The sequence below is a fragment of the Rhinolophus ferrumequinum genome, chromosome 13 (assembly GCF_004115265.2).
Source record: "Rhinolophus ferrumequinum isolate MPI-CBG mRhiFer1 chromosome 13, mRhiFer1_v1.p, whole genome shotgun sequence".
Taxonomy (NCBI): domain Eukaryota; kingdom Metazoa; phylum Chordata; class Mammalia; order Chiroptera; family Rhinolophidae; genus Rhinolophus; species Rhinolophus ferrumequinum.
In genome coordinates, this window is record NC_046296.1 from 64,904,867 (window position 1) to 64,931,710 (window position 26,844).

A 26,844-nucleotide genomic window follows, 5' to 3' on the forward strand; every position below is an offset into this window, starting at 1 on the left:
GAAAAAAAAAAGAGTTGTGTCTCTTTGAGGTGAAAGCAGGGAGAATTCAGACAAGACGTCAGGGAAGAGGTGGCATTATAGCCAATTTTAAAGATAAGGAAGTTTTTAGTGGCTGAGATGTGGGGAGTTTAGGTGAGAGTTACAGGGAGGTAACTAGTGGAAGCAAAAGTTTGGAATGTAAGCATACATTGAGAGTAGTGTAATCCAGTAGGATTCAAACATAGGCTATATTCCTGGATTGTGACCATTTGGAGGATGGTTTTCTTGCCTGAATCCTTCCATCCAGCACAGAGTCTGACACAAGGTCATTCAATAAATACTGGTCAACTGAAGTGAGTTTTAGGGGGTAACATTAGATAACAGATTGAAATTGGAATTTAGGGGAAGAATAATGCAACAGATAATTGTTGTGTGCTGTGCTAAGGGACTTTTGACTTTGACAGGCAGTAAGGAGCCACTGAAACAATAGTTGAAACATTAAAAACATTTCGGAAACTTTTTGGTACTTCCATGTGTGTAATGATTGGGGTGACCAATCATTATGGTTTGCCCAGGAGTAAGGGGTTTCCGGGTTGTCGTGTGGGACTTTCATGCTAAAACTGGGGAAAATCCCAAGCAAACCAGGAAGAGTTGGTCACCCTGCTACCAATAGTGTTCTACAAACTATTGCAGTGCTGACTCAAATGATACCAGTGCCAGGAGAAAGGCAAGGATGTTTACAGACATCGAGGAAGGGAAGCACCCAATTAAAATGGAGAGGAATTGACAGTTCAATAGAAGTGATCATTTATGTATTAAGAACTGGAGATCAGGAGATGTTATCATTGAAAAGGAGAGATGTTTCTTTCTGGAGAATGTCTACAAGAATAAAATAGTTACAATAACTCAAAATGAGATAAGGGGGGGAGTGTAGTTCCATTTAGTGACTTAATCTCAGCGATGTTAAATAATAGAACATCTGATAAAAGTGAGAGGCAAGAAAAGTTCAGCATTTTAAATTATTGAAAGTGGTATAAATGTCTAGATTAGAAAATATTGCTTCATGTAAAATATGTTGAAGTGAAAAGAAAGAAAAATCTTTGGTTGGAATTTAATTCTGAGAATAACTTACAAAATGGATTAAAATGACATGCAAAAGAATGTATTTCTTGCCTTTCCTTCTAGGTTATTAAGTGACTTTCCATCTTGTAGAGAAAATGATTCAGTGCAATCAAGGAAAAATGAAGTACGTAAAATTTTTACTCCTCTATTTTAGTCACATGTTCAAATATTTTAGTAATGTCCATGTATTTTTAAAAGTTTATTTGATGCTACTTTTAGAATCATTAGATGGCATTCCTTGTTGAAATACAGTTCAGCATAACATTGAAATGATTCATTTTTTTTGACAAGTATCGTTGTGTAAGACACAATGGTAGTAAAAAGATGAATTATACATGGCTTTAGACTTAGTTTTATTAGCAAAAGTGATAGAATGGGTTTATAAACAGCTATAATACCAGTTAGAAATTATAAAAATTTATAGCACTAAGAGTATAAAATCTTATAGCTATAATAAGCTATAAGAGTACAGAAATGGTGGAGGGATTCAAATTTTAAGTATTTAGCAATGAATTCATATAAAGGATAATTTTGTTATGCTGTTACAGTATTTTGTGACCTCTATAATTTGTAACTGCACACAAAGTAAATCACATGCACACGTACATATACACATAAAGGAGGATGCTTAACATTTTTCTCTTCAAAACTTAGAAAAACTGAAAATTTGGTTGGACAATTTTGGTGTGATTTGTGTTTTAGGAATTTTACAAAGCAAAACAAACATTTTAATGTTTTCCATGTTTTTTGTTTGTTTGTTTTAAATAGGAAAGTCAAGAGGTATGTTGATGTCAAATATCTTGAAAAGCAGAAAAGCTCGTCACTCTAGCAATGTTTTGATTGATATAGCCATATTCCACTTAGCATTTGGAGTACTGCATCTACCCAAGAGAGAAGTTCCCATCCTTTTTTCTACCAAGTATCCCTTTTCTTATTGCTCCTATGTATCTGTTACTTAAAATATATGTAATTTTCAGGTTTTTGTTTATCAAGGACATATAATGGGCAGCAAGAACTTCTGATTAGTGTGTGATCAAATTGTATTAATGCAATAGAGTTAAATTTGACTAGTTCATCGGTCTATTCTTATTAGGGAAAGATACAGTTTTGCTTAAGATACATGAAACATTTGAGAAACCATGGAGAATCAAATCGCTAGAAAGACTAGTGGAAAGAATATTGACCTTGGACTCTAATAGATTTGGGTTGATTTTTGGTACTGTCACTTATTAGCTATGCTATCTTGGTTCGGTTATTCACCTTTTTTGGATTTTAGTTTCCTTAGTTAGTAGATTTAATACTACCATCTTTATAGGTTTTTTGTTGGGATTAATGAGGCAACATCTGTCAAGTGCCTGTTGCTGTACCCAAGGCACAAAAGGAACTCAAAAAGTCAAGTCCTTTATAAAGGTGATAATGCTCCAAAAGTGGATTATTTAATACTTTCTTTAATTTTAGTTTCTTTAAAGACTGACATAGCTGACCTTGAAGAAGATTTAAAGAATGGCAAGGAGATGACTTATAATTAATTAGCATTATTTATCCAAAAGAGTTATTGATTACAATTTTACAGTACTGTGCCTGGCACTGTGTAGGAAGATACAAAGAAGAACTTATAGTCTTATTTTTAAGAACACTAACATATATTTGATCATGTTCAATCAAATATTTATTTTATATATAGACCTTTTATCTTTATCTTATAAGCAAAAATGGTGATATTTTCAAATAAGTAATCTGCAGAAGAACAGTGGAGGATATCAGAGGATATCCTTTATTCATGATGAATGAGAAATGTGCTGTCCTAGAAGAATTCTGCCAACATTAGAGCTTCTCATCATGTTCACGAAATGTGTTCATACATACACGTGTACTGTCGTAGACAGAGAGCAAGAGATGGAGGATTTTTTCACTGTGAATAAAACTCACATTAAGAAGGTACAAATACTGTACCATTATAGAGATTATATTAAGTTGAAAGAAAAGAGAAGCTTATCATTGTTTTCTTTAAGCTTCTCATCTTTTAAGTGTGGCTAAACTTTATAATTATAGTTTCTTGTTTTCTGACAGATTCAGAAAAAACTGTACACATTAGAAGAACACCTTAGCACTGAGATACAAGCCAAAGAGGAACTAGAGCAGAAGTGCAAGTATGTTTTGTAGATCATTAAATAGTATATTGTAAAATTTAAGTTTAAAAATATTACTAAAAATGTAATTATATGATTATTTTTTAAATTATGGTAAATTCTTCTATTGTAAATTAGGAGTTATTTTATTTACTATTTCTTTTGAAATTCTTTAGATGTATTAATACTCGCCTAGAGAAGGTAGCAAAGGAGCTAGAAGAAGAGGTAAAGTAGCTCTATGCTTTTACTAACATTTTTGTTGGTAAAAAGTTTTGATGCCTGACTAACCTGCAGAGTTCTCTTGGTACCGGTAAAGATTAATACATATCTTTATCTATAATAAAACCTACCCTGTAGCATTGGTGGATAGAACTAAAATTATAGGATAATCATAATAGGCTTCATTTTGTTATGTTTTTGCAAAACTTGAGTTAATGTAATATGTGTAGATATATCAAATAAAAATGCATTTGTATTAATGACATGGGTTAAAAACAGAAAGTGACCATTGTTTCTTTTTTTTAATGGTTACTCATAACATTTTAGACTCATGGTTTGTATTACATAAAGATGGTTCAGTGGTGATGGAATGTTATCGAAAGTTTGACTTTCAATAGTAAACAACACTTACACTCTTGATTATTTAAGAGTAGTGTGCTGTTTTAAAAATATGTAAAACATTGTAGTTTTAACAATATAGCAGTTATAGTTGTTTTTTAAAGAGTTTTAAAAATCTGCTTGAAATGACTGAAATATTTTTTGCTTTCATTTAATATTTATACATACTTTCCTCTGATAATAACTTCAAGCATTATTTCAGATTACCTTAAGGAAAAATGTGGAATCAGCATTAAGACAATTAGAAAGAGAAAAGGCACTTCTTCAGCACAAAAATGCAGAATATCAGCGGAAAGCTGATCATGAAGCAGACAAGAAACGAAATTTGGAAAATGATGGTTTGTGGTGTAGAATATCAAATACTTATTAAGAAAAATATTAAGTGTACGTGTGTGTGTGTGTTGTGTTGAAGCTTGTCACAGAATTGCTTTTTATTATAGTTAACAGTTTAAAAGATCAACTTGAAGATTTGAAAAAAAGAAATCAGAACTCTCAAATATCCACTGAGAAAGTGAATCAACTTCAGAGACAAGTAGGTTGATCCCAATTTGTAACAAGGATATTGAATTTTATTTATGACTGCCTATTACCAGTTTTAATTAGAAATGTTATTAAAGGATTTTTCCTCTAATTTTAAAGAGAAATCACTGGGAAATATTTTTCGGTTTTGGTTATTTTAAATACTTTGTAATGCAGTAATGAATTGAAGTATTTTCATTATATACACCTGTGTTTGTTGTTGTTTATTTGATTTTTGAATGGAATCACAGCTGGATGAAACCAATACTTTGCTGCGAACAGAATCAGATACTGCAGCCCGGTTAAGAAAAACCCAGGCAGAAAGTTCCAAACAGATTCAGCAGCTGGAATCTAACAATAGAGATCTACAAGATAAAAATTGTCTCCTGGAGACTGCCAAGTTAAAACTTGAAAAGGACTTTATCAATCTTCAATCGGTTCTAGAATCTGAAAGGAGGGACCGAACCCAAGGATCAGAGATAATTAATGATTTACAAGGTATTAAAGTAGGGATTGTACTTGAATTCATCTTGATTGTTCATATTTTGGAAATAACTTTAAATGATGAATAATGTGCTGGAGTAGCACATTTCTGAATATACTTACTCTGTTATGTAAAGTTAGGGTATTAGAAATACATTAATAGAAAATGTTATGAATGAAAGATTTACTTTCAAATGGTTTGAAATATTTTAAAGTATCAAACCACCTTCCAAGGTGGTAGATGGGGTTGCAATTGAATTAACTGTAAAGCAGTATCTCAACTTTATTAACAATTATTAACTTCTGCTCATCCATAATAGCTCAAAGTATGAGATGATGTCCAAACTTTTTATTCTTAATGTATATACTTTGTGGGTTTATTGTTTTTTAAAATGTTGCAATTTTAGGTAGAATATCTGGCCTAGAAGAAGATTTAAAGAATGGCAAAATCTTACTAGCAAAAGTAGAACTGGAGAAGAGGCAACTACATGAGAGATTTACTGATTTGGAAAAGGTAAAACATGTTCAGCTTGTATTTGTGTAAGAAAATGATTACAGAGAATTTCAGATTGGAAAACTTATTCTAAAATAAGGGAGATCTGAAACTGAAATATTTCTGCATACTCATGTACTCTTTTATATTTAGACTTGGTTCTGTAGACGAGGGATAAATATTTTTAAGGCTTGCTTCACAAGCAGCCCTCACTATGTTAGATGCTTATGAAGGGAGGGACTCTCTTAGAATGTATAGTGAGGATGCTTCTTTCTAGGGATCCCAGAAAACCTGATTTTCACTTGTGACATGTCTCAAAAATGATGTAAAGTTATCATGACTTTTGGCATTTAGAAGTTTTGCTTTAAAAATACTATAAGCTAGGGATAATTTCTAGGCTCTGTTCAGTGAATATTTTGTTTCATTCACTTATTCATTCATTCATTCATTCATTTAGTACTGTGTGTCATCTGTGGTAGAAGTATCAGGATGCAATCCTGCCTTTAACAATCTCACAGTCTAATGGGTAATTTCTAAAGTAATAATAACTCACAGATGATTCTGATGCAGTGCAGTAAATAGAATGCTAGATGTACGGACAAGGGTATATTGGGTGGGTGCACAGGATGTATCCCTAATCTGGCAGAGCAGGATTGGTTGTGACAGGGTGAAGGCACGTTTTGACTTGGGGAGGACAGCATGAACAAAGGCCCAGAGGATGGGAAATAAAAAAGGTGTAGTTGGTTTATTTAAGTACAGACTGTTGAATGTTTCTGGACTATAGAGCAAGGGTAACAAATTGTAATCTTTTAAGGGAAAGGCAGTAAATATTTTAGACTTTGCAGGCCGTACAGTCTCTGTTGCAATATGTAAAGGAATGGGTGTGGCTATGTTCCAATGAAATTTGACAAAGTGGTGGGCCAATATGGTCCTCCTGTGAGAGTGAGGATTCAGTGGCCAGAGTGAGGCTACAGAGCTAGGATGAGCTGTATCCTGCAAGATTTTGAATACGCTGTAAGAAACTTAGTTTCTGTAAGTAATGGACTACCTACCCACTGAAGGGCTTTCAATTGGATGACCTTATTAGAGTAGAGGTACATTTACAATCGATCGCTGTGTACTTTGTGGAGAATAGCTTTGAGGAGGACAAGATAAGAGGTAGGGAGACGTTTCTTAGTATTCAGATAATGGAGACTTAACTAGTGCAGTAGTTAAAAGGATGGAAAATGAGGATGAATCTGAGAAATACTTGGAATATTTTGCAGCAATCAGTAATTGATTAGATGTGGCATGTGAGTAGTACTCACGGATGAGTTCCAGGTTCCTAGTTTGTGATGAGGTACATAGTAGTGCCATTAATTAATAAAGGATAAAGGGAAAAGCTCTGTTAGAGGAAATAATGATAAATCCATTTTAGTCCTGTTTGAGGAGCCTATGAAACAGCCAACTTAGGAAGTCTACAAAGCAGTAAGTTATGGTAATAGAAGCTAGAAATATTTGAGAGCTGTCGGTATAGAAGTAGCTGAAGCCATGCAAATGGGAAAGCGCATCTGGGAACAGATTGTTTAGAGCATTGGTTTTTCAGGGCAGAGTAGATTACTCTGTTGGTGGATTGTTAGTTTGAAAATATCACATTTTACTTGAAACACAAAATAAGTATATTTATGATACAAACTTTAGAAAACAAAGAATTAGAAAATCGTTTGAAGATATATAGAAAAATCTCAGTTACTACAGATTCTTAACTTACGACACATCTCCTATGTGGAAAATAAGGGTGAATGGTAGAGGATACTGAGTCTTTGGGGTTTTTTTAGATATAGCAAAGGGATACATTAGGCATATTTTAAAAGCTTGAGAAATAATGATATAGGAAGAGGAGAAGCATTGTGGCTAAAGAATACTACCTCGAGAGAACACCAACATTTAAGGGGTAGATGGGGGAAAACTTCACAAGCAACAGAAAAGATGAGAGCAGATGGGGGAATCAGGTAAGTTCAGTGTCAGTATAGGTCAGGGAAATCGTTTCAAGGGCAACGGTGAGTTCAAATGAGATAAAGACTGAAAAGCATTGAATTTGTTGAGAATATCATTGGTCATTTTACTGAGATCAAACAATCTCAATACAGATCTCAAAATAGTAGAGTGGGGTGAGGGAGATGGGTACAGTGGGAGGAGCACAGATAGAGTACGTAGATTACTTTTACAAGAAGTTTGACTGAAGAGGGCAGGGCAGTATTGAACATCCTTAGTAAGTCTATAGAAAAAACTTGGTAAGTTTTTGAAATTGTGAGCCAGTCTTTTTTGTTTATACCTGCCATTTTAATCTTCAATAGGAAAAGAACAACATGGAAATAGATATGACATACCAACTAAAAGTTATACAGCAGAGCTTAGAACAAGAAGAAGCTGAACATAAGGCTACAAAAGCACGACTGGCAGATAAAAATAAGATTTATGAATCCATTGAAGAAGCCAAATCAGAAGCCATGAAAGGTATGCATTTTTATAAAAGGATTTTCCAGCAGCATTTTACTAAGAATTAACTCTGTATTTAATTAGTTGATTTTGAATATTTGTTTATATTTTATTGCCAAATACTGGAGTGAAAACACTATTAGAGAAGCACTATACATATACGTGTATATTCTTTATGGCAGCAATCACTTCTAAGATAGTAAGGCTCAAATACAAAATTATTCAACCAAATTTGTTAGATCAGAGAGAGACTATTTTGGTGATATCAGTAGTGCTAGGCATACATACAGAATATGAAGTTCTAGATGTATTTACTCAGATTTGGGGGATATGCTTTTTGTAATACTTAGTTTGACATTTCATCAGCTTGTGGTACAAAATTCCTGCCACTTTCTGCAACATAAAGATTTAAAAATAGCTGACTTAACTAGAATAGAAGCTCATTCAATATTTTGAACTCTGGCATGATGAAGATACTAGCTAGATTTGGTCAAAGCCATACAATATTAATGAATGTAGGGTAAGATAACAAAGTTACCTTCTCCACAAACCAGCCTGTATCTTGTAATTGTCTTAGGATAATTTCTTGTTTTCCAAACTGTTTATAATTACGATGAATTTGGAATTCCAAAGGAAATCACTAAAGTATTCTTGTGAAAGAGTCATAGAACTTGTAAACAAATTTTATTTCATATTGAAATATAACATTTATGAATAACTTAGCAAAAAAATAGGCTTGTAATTATTGAATGTAATTAAAATTAGAGATTTTAGTTAATATTTCAGTGTAAGGCACTAATTCAGAATAATAAAAGATGAAATGAGTACTTTATTTAGAAAAATCTAGTTAGAAAAGATGAAGTTAGTGGGCCATGTTTCCCTGTCCATGGCCACATAGTGCAATTTCCTTTGAGGTATAGTTTAGGTGCCATAAACGCAAAAAGTTTTCACATTTGTGGTGCACATGTGTAACTATGTCCCCAAACAAGGATAGAACCTATCTTTTCACCACCTCAGTAAGTTCACTCTTGCTTCCTTCTATTTTCCCTGCCCACAATAGGGTGTTTGTGTTTTAAAAATGAGTCCTTTTGTTCATAGGTTATTTTCTGAGCTGCTGAAAATGAACCAATTCAGTATAATAATATCTACCATTTTCTCAAACTCTTTTTTACAACACTAACATAAGATGCGTGATGACATTTGTGTTTTACATGAGTACACAAAACTATTACAGATGGTGCTCAAATCTGGGTCTCAGGCTTTGGTCTTTCTGCTGCATATCATTGCCTCCTTTGATTAAGAACGTGACTTCACCATCCATGAATTACTAGTTATGTGACCTTGTCTAGTTACTTAAACTTTTTGTGCCTTGTTTCCTATAAGGGCACAATTAGAGTATTAGGTTGTTGTGAAAACCGAGTGCAGTGATATATGAAAAGTGCTTAGAAATGCTAGCTATTAGTAGTAGTATGTAAAGAATAGTTTTGTTTTCCCACACTTTTGAAGATAGTTCATTAAAAACTGAAAATTCATAGGTTTAATTTTTACTTAATATAACTTTGTAGTAAATGATAAGTAGATGCTGAGCATTAGTTATGAAGGAGCAGAGGAACCTAGTTGGATTTGAACAGATTTTCTAATTGGAACATCAAAAGGTAATTCTCTAACTAATAACTTACATTCAATATGGAATCACTTGATTAAACATAAACTCTGCCTGCTCTTCACTTTGAGATGGAAAAGCTTTTAAAAGCCTTTTCTAATTAATAAAACAATTGCAAACCATTTAGAAAATACAGGAAAGTATAAAGAAGTAAGTAAAGATTAACCATAGTCTTAGTAATCAGGATGATACTTGTATATTTTCTCAATTTTCTATACTGTTTTCCTTTTAAAAAATGTAAACATTGTCTTAGGCCATTAAAACTTCTTTTTTTAATAGTGAGCTCTTATCAAGTGCTTGCCATTTAAGTGCTATATATATATTAACTCAAAGCTTTCATAATATCCCTATAAGGGTAGGTACTGTTCCCACCATTGTAGAGATAAGAAAACTGAGCCTCAGAGAGGTTAATTCACTTGACCAGCCAAATAATTAGGAAGTGTCAGAGCCAGGGTTTAAATTCTGGAAGTTTGGTTCCAGAGCCCTGTCCTTGACCACCTCCATAAAACATAGTATTCATCCTCCGCATAGTAATATCTTAATAATGGAAACAGCCATAGAGGTCATAGAATCTACCTGAATGTTTTAAGATAAGAAGAGTAATGCTGAGAGGCACAGAATAGCAGCAAAATGAAAGAAATCTTTATTTAAAAGATATAAGTATCTCTTAGAACCATAAGTAAAAGCAGAATTATTTTACGTCCATTAGATTGGATGTAATATTATAGAATGTGGTAGATATTTATACCCTGCAAATGAAACATCTAATTTTCAAGCGTGAAATTGTTGACATTTCAGATACATTAAGAGGAGTGATGAAAATAATAAATTTGGGATTAAAAATTTTTAAGGCAACATCATTTACTGTTATTTTTATTAGCACAATATCATGTATTTGATATGCTTTTTTTGTTTGTAAATTCATGGTTATGTCCATTTTTGTGCCACTAGAAATGGAAAAAAAGCTCTTGGAGGAAAGGACTTTAAAACAGAAAGTGGAGAACCTGTTGCTGGAAGCTGAGAAAAGATGCTCTATATTTGACTGTGACCTCAAACAGTCACAGCAGAAGATAAATGAACTCCTTAAACAAAAAGATGTGCTAAATGAGGATGTAAGTATGTTTACTAACCAGTAATAATAAACTAATGAATTAATAGTAAACTAGGTTTATTTGTAAAGGTACACTGATGGTTTTCACAATTAAAATATTTTTCTTGTAATAGTCCACAACCTTTTAATTTTACTGAATTTGGATGATATACTAAATGAATCATAATTTGAAAAAGTTTATTTTTACCATAAAGACCATATTTTACTGTGAAATGAATTAACTGCCTAAGGGCAAAAATCTGTTTTGCATCATCGTATATGCTGCCAGTTTCTTTGATAAATCAAAATAATTTACTTACATACCAAGTATGCAATTTCTTTTTTAGGTTAGAAACTTGACATTAAAAATAGAGCAGGAAACTCAGAAGCGCTGCCTCACACAAAATGACTTGAAGATGCAAACACAGCAAGTTAACACACTAAAAATGTCAGAAAAGCAGTTAAAACAAGAAAATAATCATCTCATGGAAATGAAAATGAACTTGGAAAAACAGAATGCTGAACTTCGAAAGTAAGTTAATTCTTTGAGACCAAGTTTTACTAATATGCACAACTATCCACATGTAAATTATCTTACTTTTGGTTTATCTGGGGATTTTCTTTTGACTATTTTATTTTCTTGACTTTGTTTTCACTTTTTTCTGTACAAGTAATATGTTGAATGCCACTGTTGTCCTTCAAGAAGATTATATTTGCTTCCTCAGCAATTTTTTCCTACTGCCACCTTATTGTGATATAATGACAGAGAGCATGGTGGTGGTGGAGCAGAAGAAAATGTCTGGGATTTTCACCCCGTGCTCTTAAGATTCCTGCTCAGGACTGTCCCTCAAGTTTCTTGTCCATGTGTTTTTGTTTTTTCCTTTAGTACCTTTGACTTGCAAGTGTTTGACTCTTAAGCAAACGCCATATAAATTTTTAAATCACTTTTTAGGATATATGCTAGTGCTCTAATTTACTTAGAAAATAGAAAGCATATTGTTAAAATACTTTTAATATGTAGTAAATATACTGTTAAAGGTTGTCCCATTCAGTCATTAGTCGTATAATTACTTCTTCCCAGTGAAAACCAAAGGTCATACTGGATCCCAGTTGTTTGATGAGAGGCGGTATGTAGAGTGGTAAAAAGCATGCCACGCAAGATGGTGGTGTCAGTCCCGTTCTGCTACTTCCTAGCTGACCGACATTGCGCAAAACATTTAACCTCTCTGAGCCTCTTATCATACCTACAAAAGGGCAGTAATAGCTTCCTCGTTAGGGCCCTTGTCAAGGATAGCAGTGTTTTATTTACAATATGCACACAATAAACTGTAGGAACTGTTACTGCTACAACTGTTTCTGCTACTGTGGCAACTACTGCTAAGACTGTTACTCTATTCCTGTCATCATAACTGATTATCTGCTTTTTACACCTGTGACAGGTCAGTAAGTCGATACTATAATACCTAGGAAAGGATATTCAAATATGCAAATATTGATACTACCTGGGAAAGGATGGTCAAAAAGATTTTGTTCTTTTTTGTTGATCTATGGCCTGGGTAAGCCTAGACTCTTGAACTTCATGAGATTTCAACTTTGAAAAATTGGAACTAGAAACTTGAACAATAGTCATACGTCTTCGTCTTACCTTTGTTTTTTGGTTGATCCTTCCCCCGTATATTATCTTTATTCTTCTTTCTCATTTTAGGCTAGCTTTTTTCATTTAATAGAAAAGTTGGTCCTTCAAGAAGGACAAACTCTGGAGATATGTCTTAACATATCTCTTCATTTGTTTGAAGAGACCCTGATTTTACTTTTCTGGATCCCAAGTTCAGAAAGCATCCCAAGTGATGGGATAGAACTCACTGGCCCAGCTTTGGTTAAGAGCCTAAGCTGTGGATCGTAGATTCTAGGGAACACAGTTTGAAAACTACTTGACTACATAGACATTCTCCATAGTATCTTTTCTAACAACAGTGTTTATATGAATGCAAGAGCTAGTCAAACATCTAGATTGTGTTTCTTCTTCTGTTCTAACTATACTTTGTTTATACCTAATTTTCGGTACTTAGTGTATATGCCTCTTTTTTTTTCTTTTTTTTTAAATAAGTGCCACATGGATCTATTGTTTCTTAATCCCTCAGTTCCTAACCCCTCCTCTCCAAAGACACCCACATTTGCAATCTTACACGGAGGTAAGATGGGTACATAAATAATTGTAATATAAGGTTAAAAAAATGCATGCAATGAAAACGTACATATGAAGTGCTATGTAGGCTTACATTTGAAAATGGTCAACATATATATATCTTCCTTCCTAGATTCCAGTAAAACTTAGTAAAGGAATTTTTAAATGCATAAACCTGCATCAAGAATTACAATGGATTGGAGGAAAATAAATTCCTTTAATAATGAGATAGTTGCAAGTTGATGGAAACCTTCTGACTAATGACGTAGAGCGAAGGGAGCAGCAGCCAGGAGTATATATGAAGGACATAGGTGAAAAAAAAGACATATTATTATTCAAAGCAAATACCTTGAAAGGCTGGATTAAGATGTGACGCTATGAATGGAACAACCTTCTGATTATCCTCTAACACCACTCCTTGCCGTTTTGTCTATAGCCAGGCACTGCCACCACTAGGGTTCCTGTAGAGCAGCTCCGCTGAAGAAATGGGACACACCCTCTGTGGATAATTAGAACAGCTATTGTGGGGCCAGCAGCTCACTGGAAAGCCTTGCTCCTTCTGGGATTTCAGACCCCTGCTTAATGCGAGCCTTTTAAGCCTCTCATCTGAACTGAAGTTTGCCAGTTAGAAAACCCCTCCCACACATACAGAGATTAAAATTTCTGTCTCCTCCTCTGTACATAAATAACTACGTTATACACTAGGCATCTGAGGAAAGCCTGCAGTGTGAAAGTGAGAGATTGTGATAAAGAAAGAGGAAAGGGCCCCCAGGTGAAACATATATCAAGGAGAAGAGAATTTAGGAAGAAAGCACAAACAAAAAAAATATCTCACTGGTAACAGTGTTGAGCAAAGACTCTAGGAGATACTACTTCCATTAAACAAGAACCAGACGTAATGCAAAAGGGACAGCTGGGATAGGAAAGAGCTCTTGAAGATTAAAGTTGACTGTCAATGTAAATTTATTAGAAGGATTTGAAGAAAAAGTCAAAGAAATTTCACAAAATGTAGAACAAGAGGGAATGACATGGAATATATGAGAGAAATAGGTAAGACACAGAGAGACTGTTCCAGGAATTCTAGCACCAGACAAATAAGAATTCCAGGGGGAGGGAGGGAATTATTTAAGAACTAATGGAAAAGAATTTCCCATAGCTGAAAAGTCTTTAGATTGAAAGGACCCAGCAAAAATAAATGAAAAAATACCCGTATTTAGACATGTTCTCATGAGATTTCAAAAACAAAAGAGAAAGGATGGGCTCTTTGAATTTCTCATCGCCAACTGGGGAGGTTGTGGTTTGTGGTTTATGCCATAGGAAATGTTTAATTATGTCACTCACTCAGGCCGGTGACACAGCTATGTTGGGGGTTGGGGAGATTAGCGATGGTAAAAGCTAAATTCTCAAGTCTGGCAGCAGGGAATTGGTAAATAATATTTACAATTTATGTCAAGAAATAAGCTAAGGTGTGGAGGTTAACTACGAAAAGAACAAAACAAATGAAATCAAGTGATTTCCTCTAGGGGAGTAGTATTAGGGAGTGGAGAGGTGTGGATAAGGAGACCTCTACCTTTCCTTATAATTTTTTCTCTTACTCTATACTATTTAATTGCAACCATATGCATATCTTGTGGTAATTTTCTGAAGAATACTTTTCTTAAATACCTAATAAATGTTAGGTTTTGAAAGTTAAACGAATGATAACAGCCTCTTCAAGAAGATCATATTAAAATTATGCTGGAGTTTACTGCAAGTGGGCTTATTAGCTGGTGATGGTGATACAACTTTAAAACTTGATCCTTCATATGTTATTAATTAGTAACTTTCACATTTTTGACTTAGAGAAATAAGAATCATCATTTCTTAATAAACTAATCAATAGTAAAATACAGAAATGACACAGATAAATGACATTCAGTGATAACTTCCTTTTTATTTAGATGTTTAAGGGCCTGTAAGTAAACAAAGTGACCAAGTTATATTAAATGAGAATAATAATAAAAGTTCGAAGTAATATACAAATTGAAGACATTGTGATTAAATCATTTAATCTGAGTCTTTCTTGATGTATACATTTTTTAAATATCCAAGTGGAATTCAAAAATTTTCCCACTGTAAAATACTTAGAACTATATTTACAAAATAAAAAGAAAACAGTATAAATTCCCCTTTATGAATGCGGACGTATTTCACCTCTCCAGAGGTAACATATCTTAACCATTTGTATTTATCCTTCTAGAACTTTTTCTATGCCTGTACCTGTACAATATATGTAGGCTTTTGAAAAACTATAATTTTTATTTTTTAATAAGCCTAGAATTATTTCAACTGAACTTCTTAAGTGGGGTGTTAGGCTGACTTTTAATTTTATTTTTTATTTAATTTTATTTATTTATTGAAGATTGGCATACTTACAGAAAAAGTACAAGTGTAGGGAAAAAAAAGTTGACAAGTATAGAGCTCACTGAATTTTTACTAAGTGTACAAATCTGTGCATTTACCACCCTAGGTTTTAGATATAAAACCTTGTAATCCTTGCCCTCAGGCCCTCTCCCAGACATTTTTTTTACTCATCCTAAGATAGCCAATTTTGAGGTGCTCTTTTAATTCTACTTTGTTGGCATAGTGGCTGATTATGAGATTGCATTTATGAGAATATGTAGTTTAGTGTTATTGGGTTAATATAGCACTATTTGGCCTCAAGATCCCCTTATACTCTTAAAAATTATTGAGAGCCTGAATTTTTGTTTATGTGACTTATAGCTAATGACTATTTTTGTGTGTTAGAAATTAAAACTGAGAAAATTCTGAAATACAAAAACATAGAAACACATATTTCATTAGCTTGTTGGAGTGATGACATCATGATATGTCATACAGCCTCAAGAAAAGTCCATGTACACTAGTGAGCGAATGAGAATTTTAAAAAAGCAGTGATGCTTCATTAGTATTAAGTAATGAAAGTAATTTGAAAGTAGTTTGACCTTATGGATTCTCTGAAAAAGTCTCAGAGACTCCCAGGGGTTCCCCCAAACACATTTTAAGAGGTGCTAGTTTAATATGTGTATAACTTATTTAACATTTGATTCAATGTTACCACAGAGAACGTCAAGATGCAGATGGGCAAATGAAAGAGCTCCAAGATCAGCTTGAAGCGGAACAGTATTTCTCAGTAAGCTCCAGACACATTAATTTGAAAATTGTTGTATTTGTAAAGTTAAAAAAAAAAAATGTTCTGGGGTGGCTGGATAGCTCAGTTGGTTAGAGCGCGGTGCTCTTAACAAGGTTGCTGGTTCAGTCCCCACATGGGCCACTGTCAGCTGCGCCTCCCACCAGTAGGTTGAAACAACTACTTGACTTGGAGCTGATGAGTCCTGGAAAAACACACTAAAATAAATAAAAGTTTAACTACAAAAAAAGAATGCTGCAAGACCAGGAGAATGATTCCTGTCTTTAGACTAGATTATTAAGGGTAAACACCACGCAGAGTTTTGGATGGGATATTTTATACCGCACAATTCATAAAAAGAACAACTGGGCAAAAGACTGTAGATAGTTAACAGAAATCTAATATCATTGTTAGAAAGATACTTCTGAGTACATGCCCATACCCAATGAAGTTGATCAAAAGCATTGCTTTTTGCGGAAGAACATATTTTCATAATGAAAGAAACAAAATTGTCATTTTAATATTTGTACTTTTTTGAGCTCAATTTTAAAATATGAAATAGTAGCTGTTACCTGTTTCATTGATTTAAGCCAACAAAATTTTTTTGTTAAATTAGTAATATTTTTTTTTGTCTCTTCATTCATCCTACCAATCGGTCATTTAATGAGAAATCTCATTGTTATACTTAGTTGAAAATCATGCTTCTAATTATAAGCTGAACTTTTATTTTTTAATTGGTTAATTACAAGAAAATAAGAAAGCTCATTAAACTATTAATTTGCTCAGGGTCTCAACATTACTTAATGGTATGAACGTGTTTGTATGTACTGGATAGGTTTTTGAATGTAGAAACAATATTTTTGATGATGATACATGTCATGTTTCTGTTATATTTTGCTATTTAGACCCTCTATAAAACACAGGTTAGGGAACTGAAAGAAGAATGTGAAGAAAAGACCAAACTTTGTAAAGAATTACAGCAAAAGAAACAGGAATTACAGGATGAAAGGTAAGGACAAGAGCCTCTCTCTTTTGTTCATAGCCATGTACCTTTCTCTTAGAACAATGCTTGCTATAGTCTAAATAAAAATTTGTTGATGAAGTGAATTAGACAAAAACTTTGATTTCATAGTGAAAATTGAACAGTAAAATGATGTATCTCTAAAATGTAGGGACTCCTTGGCTGCTCAACTGGAGATCACCTTGACCAAAGCAGATTCTGAGCAGCTGGCTCGTTCAATTGCTGAAGAACAATATTCTGATTTGGAAAAAGAGAAAATCATGAAAGAGCTGGAGATCAAAGAAATGATGGCTAGGCACAAACAGGAACTCACTGAAAAAGATGCTACAATTGCATCTGTAAGTAAAATTCTTGGTTCTTTTTTTATTATAATTAAATTACTATATTATAAATCTGCCTTAGAAGCACTAGGAAAGTAACGTAGATCTAAATGAAAAATTGTACATGCTCTGGCTACAAGATTTTTGATCCAGTTAACCATCAGCTTCTCAGTGTTGTTTAACAAAAAGGCTCAAAAAAAACCCCGCTTCCTTTGCTTAATTCAGAGTTAAAGGACTAAAGTGAAAAGGAAATACCAAAAGTAGAATAGTTTAAGCCATTTTTTTGTTGTTGTTGTTAAAGTTTAGTTCAAAAGAATATTGAAACTACCATGAAGATAGTTATATGCAGGTTGAAAAGAAATTGCAATTAAAATTTCAAAGAGAAGTAAAATATCAAGTAGTTGAGTTTGCCTTATCACTTATCCAGCTTTATTAAAATGTAATTTTAAAATGTATTAGAACAGGGATATTTAATCCTGTTCAGTGGAAACCAGCAGGGAGGCCAGAAATAGATTCATGCACATACAGGAACTTGGTATATGATGGAAGTGGTAATATATAAATCGGTGGGAAAGGATACAGACTTAATAAATAGTTTTGGAAAAACTACGTGTGTAACAGAATAAAATTAGAGTCATACCTTTTCACCACATAGAAAAGTAAATTGTAGCTATCTTAAGGACGTAAATATGAAAAATAAAAATTTAAACTATTAGAACAGAACCCAAAACATACTTACAGCACTTGACAACCAATAAATGGCACAGAGAAGTTTGTAATGTATTTATTAAATAAGGAATTAGTATCTAGAATATATGTGGAACTCCTACAATTCAGTAAGAAAAAGTTAATCCAGAAGAAAAATTGGCCAAAAGAAAAACTAAAAATATAAACAGATGCTTAACCTCACTCCTCCTTAGGAAAACACCATAAAATAACTTTGAAATGCCATTTTATACCCATCACACTGGCAAAAATTCAGTATCTTTGCTAATTTCAAATGTTTGAAAGATGTCTAGAAAATGGCATTCTTATTACTACTATGGGGAATGTAGATTTAGTATGGAATAGCATAGTATAGGAAATACTAAGGCAATTTCTAGTAAATTTTAAATATTCATATTATCCAAAGAAAGTCCACATTAACATAAATATGCATGAATTTCAGGCACAATACTCATAGCACCATAAATATTTATAATAACAAAATTTCAAATGTCTTATGAATTGATGAACGAGTGAATAAATGAAATGTAGAAGATGGAACCTACTGTATCAGTTAAAGTGAATTAATTAGGTCTTTGTATATATCAGTAACTTAAGTCTTAATATAATATCGAGTGAAAGATAAATACAGCATGTTGTTATTTATGGACAATTTAAAATCACATAAACTGCACTTTCATGTGTGTATAAAAACGTATCCAGTCATGGATGGAAAGAATGAATACATGATTCAAAGTAAAAATTTCTTCAGGAAGGAAGAATAGGAATAAGGTTTGGAAAGAATATGAAAGGATGTCAACAACTTTAGTAAAACTTTATGTTTTCAAATAATATTCTGAAAGAAATACTGCAGTTTTAGATTTTGTTTATTCTGCATGATAGATGCAGAACTTTATTGTAGCATTTGCTTTTTTTAGTTTATTAAATGTTTTCCTTATTAAAATATAGCTAAGGAATTTTGAGAGGAGCAATTTTTGGTTTCCTGTGGTGTCTATGAAGTCTATTACGGTTAGTAAAACTTTTCAAGAGTGACGTTTGTTAAGATAGTGCAAAGGCAAGAAGGGTAGAGATAGATGTTCTAGAAAAACAAAAGAGTTTTAGCAACATTCTAGGATATTTTCATTTTGAATTATTGCTTTATAAAAAATTTGTAAATTGGGATATGATATTTATGCCACTTTAATTTCTTAGCTTGAAGAAACCAATAGGACACTAACTAGTGATGTTGCCAATCTTGCAAACGAGAAAGAAGAATTAAATAACAAATTGAAAGATGCCCAAGAACGTATGTATTAACAACGAATGAAGTTTGTTTTAAATATACCTGGTTGTCAGTGGTGTAGTTATCCATATAATTTTTTACATTTTTCCATGTTTCAGAGCTATCGAGGTTGAAAGATGAAGAGATAAGTGCAGCAGCTATTAAAGCACAATTTGAGAAGCAGCTGTTAACAGAGAGAACACTCAAAACTCAAGTATGTACAATAAACTCTAAGTAGGATTTTGAATTGTTTTTAGTTATTTATTTTACAAATTTTACTTCTAGCATTACAGATTGGCAGTAGTAGTCATTAAAGGTATCAGTATTTATGAACATTCACAATTAATCTGATTTTTGCCAGGTTGGGAAAAGCTAGAATTAGCATTGTCCAGTTCAATGTTTATTAAAGTTTTTCTTAGTTTTTCCATATGGAATCACATTCACTCCTAATTTTTTATTGTAATCTTTCAAGTTTTTCTGCTTTTTAGAAACTATAGGGAATGATAATTTGCTGACAGCCTAAAGGAGGGTCATTTAGTCTGAAAAAGGTACTTGTGATTGTTGACTTTCCTTCTGCCAACTTCATGGTGAGTTGTATACACAGCACGGATACTGTGGGTGCCAGGTGCTCTGCTCTGTGTTTGGATGTGTTGTATTTTATTAATGTGAATCCAATGCAAAATTCTCTTCAGAATGAAAGAAGATCTGCCTAATAAAAGTCTCTCTGGGAACTAAAAACTCAAAGTGGTAGAAAGTGACATCAGATCAAACCTATAAACATTTTAATCACGGTTCTCAGAAAACATGAGTGAAAAATGAATGGAGTACAGATTGGAGAAAGACAATGAATAATGAAGGAAGTGTATTATTTAATATAGGTGTTTCTTTGTGGCCCTGTGCTTAGGGAAGGAGACTATAAGTGGTTGTATAACTTGCTATTGGTGAGTTAACAAAAAACCATCAACATAATTTATTTTAATTATTTATATACTTTTATGTTTTTAAGGCTGTGAATAAATTGGCTGAGATCATGAATCGAAAAGAACCTGTCAAGCGTGGTAGTGACACAGACGTGAGGAGAAAAGAGAAGGAGAATAGAAAGCTACATATGGAACTGAAATCTGAACGTGAGAAATTGACCCAGCAGATGATCAAGTATCAGAAAGAACTGAATGAAATGCAGGCGGTAAGAATACTCTTTGAACTCTAGATTGAAGACTTCTTTTTAAGAAGTAGAATTATTTTCATGTCTGTATATTATTTGTTATAGAACATTTCTATTACTTAGTAATTATTGAACTAAGAAGCAAAACTGTGAGATATATGACATCCAATTAATTTAATGTAATTTAATTTCTCATAGCAAATAGCTGAAGAGAGCCAGATTCGAATTGAACTGCAGATGACACTGGACAGTAAAGACAGTGACATTGAGCAGCTGCGGTCACAGCTCCAGGCCTTACACATTGGTATGGATAGTTCGAGCATAGGCAGTGGACCAGGGGAAGCGGAGGCAGATGATGGGTTTCCAGGTACAAATTTGTTTTCAGCCTTTATGTTTATTTTTTTAAAACCTATTGTCTTAAATATAAATGTGTCGATTGTTTTAAGTCCTGTGAGTGACTTTAGCTCTTGAGGAAAAATGTCATTTCTTTAAGGGAAAAACCTTCTTGGAGTGGGGATTCAAATGACAGTTTAAACTTATTTTACTACTGATTTTTAACAAAATTTTTCATTAAAAAATGCAAAAGAAAATTCCACATGTTGAATTATTTAAATCAGCTCTTTATATATTATAGATAACTCTCTTTTTAAGCTTTCATTTTATTTTCTCTTCACTTTTTTCTGCATTCTTACTTTCTTTTCTATGTTGGGTGTTTAGTTCATATCACTCAGTCACACACTATGGAATCCATGTCATTCACCTACCGACGTTCCTCTACCTCTCTCAATATTGCCACTAAGCCTTCCAGTTCTCATATGCTTCTTGACTCTGATTCTGACTCAGAAGAAGAATCTTTGCCTTATTTACCTATTTCATCGGAACCTAATGATACAGGTGATATCCTGAAAATCTTGAACCTTTGGGGTTTTCTCCACTACTTTTATTTCAGTCCTTGTGAAAAACTCGTAACAATTAATACTAACTCTAACAAGTTGCTCTAGTCTCAGTTAAAAAGAAACTGCTGCATGAACAGAGTTTATTTTTAAGGTATTTGTACACAGCATTGCTATTACAATCGATAGATATGTTTTGTTGGCTTACAAGAAATGAGGTGCAGTACCTTGTATCCTTTAAGAGCATATGGTTTCACTGCCTGTTTCATTCATTTTCAACCAAGAAGAAATTCTTTCTCAAGTTTCATATCAAGGGTGACAGTACAGAAAAAGCACAGAGACTGTTTTAGAGGATTTGTTTAGGTTTTTATTAAGTACTTACCTAGTCAGCATTTTGCTAGGCCTCAAAAGAGAGTACAAGACAATTTGATCTGGTGTTTGCCCTTATTGTTTAAATGAAGGAAGGTGGAACACACATAAAATTGTCATGCTTAACACAAAGTTAGTATAAGTACAAAAATTTTGCTCTTGAGATAATCTGTAAAGTGATAAATGTCACAACATCACAAGCATTCTTGCTTGTGATAAAAGTGGCCTCTGGTTAGTAAATTGCATCTGAACAGGTGGGAGCTACTGGACACTTCTGCCAATGACCCAGAGAAGAAAAGCCAAAACTAGGTGGAAGACATCAGCCTAGAAATTCAGCCTACTTGGTATACTGACCAGAAACAGCCAAAAGAGAACGTCACAGAATGAGCCCATGCGAATCAAGTTGTTGATTGTATTGGAAAAAAGTAACTCAAAGTATGAGGCTCAGACTTCAGCCTGATAGGATGTGGATGCCATTATGTATGATATAAAATGGCGCATGCGTGCTTGTGCGCGCGCACACACACACACACACACACACACACACACACACACACACTGTATGTATAACATATAAATTAAATATTTGATTGCTCCAGGTCACATGAATGCACAAATTTATATGAATGCAAAAAAGAGCAATTGGTTTGCTTTTGTCTCTTGAACATATTGTCCTTGTAGGAAAAAAACCTGTGCAATGATTTATTTCCCTCCCTTCCTTCCTCTTTCATACTCATATTTAAAAACATATGACCTACACATAAGCTAGAAATGAGAATAAATGCAAAACAAAAAAACATTTAATGTAAATGCCACAGGAAATTAGTGTATGAGCAGATGAATGTAAAGTAAAACATAGTCTTATTAATTGAATCAAAGTAAAGTAACTATAGTTACACTGTCGCCACATTCCTTAGGTATATATCACTATATAATCTAAATCATAAGTGATTGTGTTGAAGTTGTTTTAGAACTTAGCAATAAAATCATTTCAGTCTTGTGCATACTCTTAGAGGTCATCTGATTTAGTCCCTTAAACTGGTGTAGGACCGTGTCCAGACAGTTGAGTATATGGGCTGTTTGTAATGATAGCATTTCTGTTCATATGGTCTGGAAGGTGTTGATCTGAGAGAGAGTATAAGTGCTGGAGTCAGAGACGTGTCCCTGTGTGACCTTTCTGTGGGGTTGTGAGGGTCAAAGAAAAATTTATACAAAGCATCTAGCACAGTTCAGGCATGTCGTAAAAGTTAAATAAATGAGAGCTACTTTTATTAGAATAACCTCAAAAAATGGTTATTTCACTGAATTATTTCATTAAAATATACTGATCAAATGCCAGTAGAACAAATTCTAAGGATTCAGTTTCCTTTTTTGAACTAGAATTTTACTGATATTGGTGTTTTTGAATTTAGAAATCTCTTGGTTATATTGCTACTCATTGACCAAATTTGATTTGTAATTTACACAAGTTTATTTCATTTTATAAACATTCTAAAAGTTCATATTCTCTTAACATGCAATTACTCACTTAAAATGTTTTCTCTTCGAAGAAAATGCACAGCATATCTATAGTTAGGCCTCCTTTCAAAGGGAAAATAAAGGATTCTAATACAGGTGTTAATCTGTGAGAACAGAGAGCTGCTTCTCTTTTTTGCAACATTTCTGCTAAACTTTGCAAATGCATGAGTTTAATCAGAGGCATTTGACTTTATAAACTATAAAATATGTATTTCCAATGTGATGTAACCTGGATTTTGTTTTGCATTGCATAACTTGCTTATACTGATCCTGCATTTATTATATCCTAGATAATGTGCAATGATAAATTCTGAAAGGAAATATTGGAGTTGTTTTGTGACTTTTAAATTCCTCATTTTCTTAGGAGAATTATTACATTTGTCCTGATTTCTTGTGCTTATTTATAGAATCAAGACTAGAGGGATGGCTTTCATTACCTGTGAGAAACAACACTAAAAAATTTGGATGGGTTAGAAAGGTAATTGGTATTTTTGAATATGTTTCTTTTGCTTTGTTTTTGGTTTAGCTACATAGCCTTTTCACTTTTGTAGTTGTAAGATGTATGTAACTTGAACTTTGAGACACAAAACTTGTTTGAACTTTCTGATTTTTAATGCTGTGATTTTACATATCTTTGTAAAAAACTTTTTCACCATTAATATGTTGTTAATAATAAAGCAGGTTTTGATGTTAGGAAAACAGAAGCTTGTTGACCTTTGTGTTTTTGCTTTTTCAGGGGTAAAATGACAGAAAGACCCATTTATTTCTTTTTCTCTGTTACTATGATTATTGATGTTATTATGTTCATTTTTGGTAAGAATCTTAGTCCATTCAGGCTGCTATAACAAAATACCACAAACTGGGTAGCTTATGAACAACAGAAACTGATTTTTCACAGTTCTGGAGGCTGGAAGTCTAGGGAGCCAGCATGGCTGGATTCTGGTGAAGGCCCTCTTCCGGGTTGCAGACTTCCTGCTGTATCCTCACATGGTAGAAGGGGCTGGAGATCTCTTTGAACCCCTTTTAATGTGAGCATTAACCCCATTCATGAAGGCTCTGCTCTTGTGACCTAATCACCTTCCAAAGGCCCCTCCTCCTAGTACCATCCCATTATGTGTTTGGGTTTAACACATGAATTTGGGGGGAGCATAAACATTTAAACCATAGCAATAAGGTTACTTACGCTATTGGGTCTTGGAGCTAAATCAGTCCAAAAAATATTTAAATTCATTTTCTTCCCAATTTGCTTACTTAAATTATATGCAAACAAAATTTATTGTTATTTTAAGGAAAACTTTTCTAAGGATGTATTAAGACTGTTTTAGTTATTTAACTTAAGTATTTTATGTGATACTGATTGCTAATATAGAATTTATTTTCAAAGAAAGTTAGTTATATATCAACTTTAATCATTGTTTAATTCCTTCCCTCCCTCTTTTTAACAGTATGTGATTGTAAGCAGTAAGAAGATTCTTTTCTATGACAGTGAACAAGATAAAGAACAATCTAATCCTTACATGGTTTTAGATATAGAGTAAGTGTTTTTATTAGAGTACTTAGAAACTTCATTTTTTAAAGTATAAGAAAGTAACATGACATTTTTTATCAAGATAGTGTAATATATTAGTCATCGGTACATGTATTTACTCATAGTATAAGCTCCTGCTGTACTATTATTACATTTTATTATATTTGCTTTATATAGATGAAAGGCTGGGATATAGAGTTAGCTAAAACATCTTTATTTCATGGGTCTTTAATATGTTGTTTTTTTTAACTAATAAAACTTTGAGTTATCAAAAATTTCTCAAAATCTCAGAGTGATTGAATTAATAGAACAAGATGTTCTCTGACCTTCTAACATAGGTCAAAAAAGTTAATTTTAACTTCTGACATAAGTATAACTAATGTAATTTAATATTTTGGTAATATTTTCTTCCCTTTAAAAAAAATCTTTTATAGCAAGCTGTTTCATGTCCGACCAGTTACACAGACAGACGTATATAGAGCAGATGCTAAAGAAATTCCAAGGATATTTCAGGTAAACATAGTTTTATTTTGTTTTTGGTTGGTTGGTTTTGTTTTGCTTTTTTTTTTACCTTTGGAGATTGTCAGTGTGACATGATATATCAAATTTTTTTATTCTTGGGCCATCTTTAGATTACCTTTCAATTTTAGTCCCATTTAAAGATCGTTCATTCTCCTGTGACTTTCCTGCCTAGTCTGGATACATCTTCATTCCTCTCTCCATTTTCCTTTTTTTGTTTTAAACAAGAATTGTTTTTTTGTTGTTGTTTTTTTTTTTAATTTTTATTGGGTAACTGTGTTTTTCCCAGGACCCATCAGCTCCAAGTCGTCCTTCAGTCTAGTTGTGGAGGGCGCAGTTTAGCTCCCAAGTCCATTCACCATTTTAAATCTTAAATCTAGTTGGAGGGGATGCAGCCCACCATCCCATGTGGGAATCGAACCGGCAACCTTGTTGTTGAGAGCTTGCGCTCTAACCAACTGAGCCATCAGGCCGCCCCTCCATTTTACTTTTTAAAGTCTGTAATATGTTTATATCATGTAGCTGGCCTATGGTATCCTTTTGTTCGAGGTTGCTTGTGACATTTTTTAAGCATAAACTTTCTCCTTATGTTTTTGGTTTTATCCTCAGCTCTCCAGAAAGTTGAAAAAGTTGCTTGTGAAGTTAAATTTGGCACCCAGGAGCCCTTTACTTCCAATTTAAAGTGAAGCCAAATTTTTCCTTCTACTATTTCCATTTTAAAATAAGCCAAACCACCAGCTAGTTACTAAGTTCCTTCTATATAATAGCCATTGTGCTTGGTGCACTATGGGGGAGTTATTTTCTGGATGCTTATTAGGTGTGCTTGGAGTACATCCTTTCCTCTTTTCCTTTCTTTCTCAATTCTCCAAACACAAATCTTTTCAGTTAAAGCTGTGTTTGAATGTATCACCAGTTTTCTGTTTTTTGAGCATCATCAAGCATCAAGTCATATAATTGCCACATTTCTTCAGGTGATTATTTTGAACACAAAAACTTTCTGACACCCATCAAGTGCAAATTTACCTTTTGCTGGCCTATTCTGATAAAAGTGCTGAAACATAGTAAGATGTCATGGGGGAAAAAAGGCACCATTTGAACAGGATGGATTCTTTTGAAATGTGAGCCAGAGTGACTGTATAATGACTTATCTCACATAAGCTCTTGATGAGACAGAGCCTACTAACGTTTGAATGTCAGATGCATTTTCTTCTTACTGAATAATTTAGGCTAATCTTATTTTATGTATAAAAATTGTTACTGCATAAAAATAACATGTTTAGAAATCATTCATTGTTCTGTTTGGTATTTGTAGATTCTGTATGCCAATGAAGGAGAAAGTAAGAAGGAACAAGAATTTCCAGTGGAGCCAGTTGGAGAAAAATCCAATTATATTTGCCACAAGGGACATGAATTCATTCCTACTCTCTATCATTTCCCAACCAACTGTGAGGCTTGTATGAAGCCATTGTGGCATATGTTTAAACCTCCTCCTGCTTTGGAGTGTCGTCGCTGCCACATTAAATGTCATAAAGATCACATGGACAAAAAGGAGGAGATTATAGCACCTTGCAAAGGTAAATAGTAAATTAACTTGCT

At 33.3% G+C, this 26,844-nt stretch overlaps 1 protein-coding gene across 4 annotated transcripts in view; it reads left to right on the forward strand.

The window, feature by feature from the left end:
* Positions 1 to 26,844, forward strand: part of ROCK2 (Rho associated coiled-coil containing protein kinase 2) — a 110,554-nt gene that overhangs the window by 72,688 nt on the left and 11,022 nt on the right. For all 4 annotated transcript variants that reach the window (XM_033125605.1, XM_033125607.1, XM_033125608.1 and 1 more), the window contains exons 10-31: positions 1,165 to 1,225; positions 1,870 to 1,881; positions 3,172 to 3,251; positions 3,407 to 3,455; positions 4,051 to 4,186; positions 4,289 to 4,380; positions 4,619 to 4,865; positions 5,258 to 5,364; positions 7,680 to 7,839; positions 10,436 to 10,596; positions 10,922 to 11,106; positions 15,862 to 15,931; positions 16,834 to 16,937; positions 17,101 to 17,287; positions 19,187 to 19,280; positions 19,376 to 19,470; positions 20,263 to 20,442; positions 20,620 to 20,788; positions 23,609 to 23,679; positions 24,647 to 24,735; positions 25,164 to 25,242; positions 26,561 to 26,822. In XM_033125605.1, coding sequence (XP_032981496.1) covers positions 1,165 to 1,225; positions 1,870 to 1,881; positions 3,172 to 3,251; positions 3,407 to 3,455; positions 4,051 to 4,186; positions 4,289 to 4,380; positions 4,619 to 4,865; positions 5,258 to 5,364; positions 7,680 to 7,839; positions 10,436 to 10,596; positions 10,922 to 11,106; positions 15,862 to 15,931; positions 16,834 to 16,937; positions 17,101 to 17,287; positions 19,187 to 19,280; positions 19,376 to 19,470; positions 20,263 to 20,442; positions 20,620 to 20,788; positions 23,609 to 23,679; positions 24,647 to 24,735; positions 25,164 to 25,242; positions 26,561 to 26,822 — 2,690 coding nt within the window. The remainder of the gene's footprint in view (positions 1 to 1,164; positions 1,226 to 1,869; positions 1,882 to 3,171; positions 3,252 to 3,406; positions 3,456 to 4,050; positions 4,187 to 4,288; positions 4,381 to 4,618; positions 4,866 to 5,257; positions 5,365 to 7,679; positions 7,840 to 10,435; positions 10,597 to 10,921; positions 11,107 to 15,861; positions 15,932 to 16,833; positions 16,938 to 17,100; positions 17,288 to 19,186; positions 19,281 to 19,375; positions 19,471 to 20,262; positions 20,443 to 20,619; positions 20,789 to 23,608; positions 23,680 to 24,646; positions 24,736 to 25,163; positions 25,243 to 26,560; positions 26,823 to 26,844) is intronic.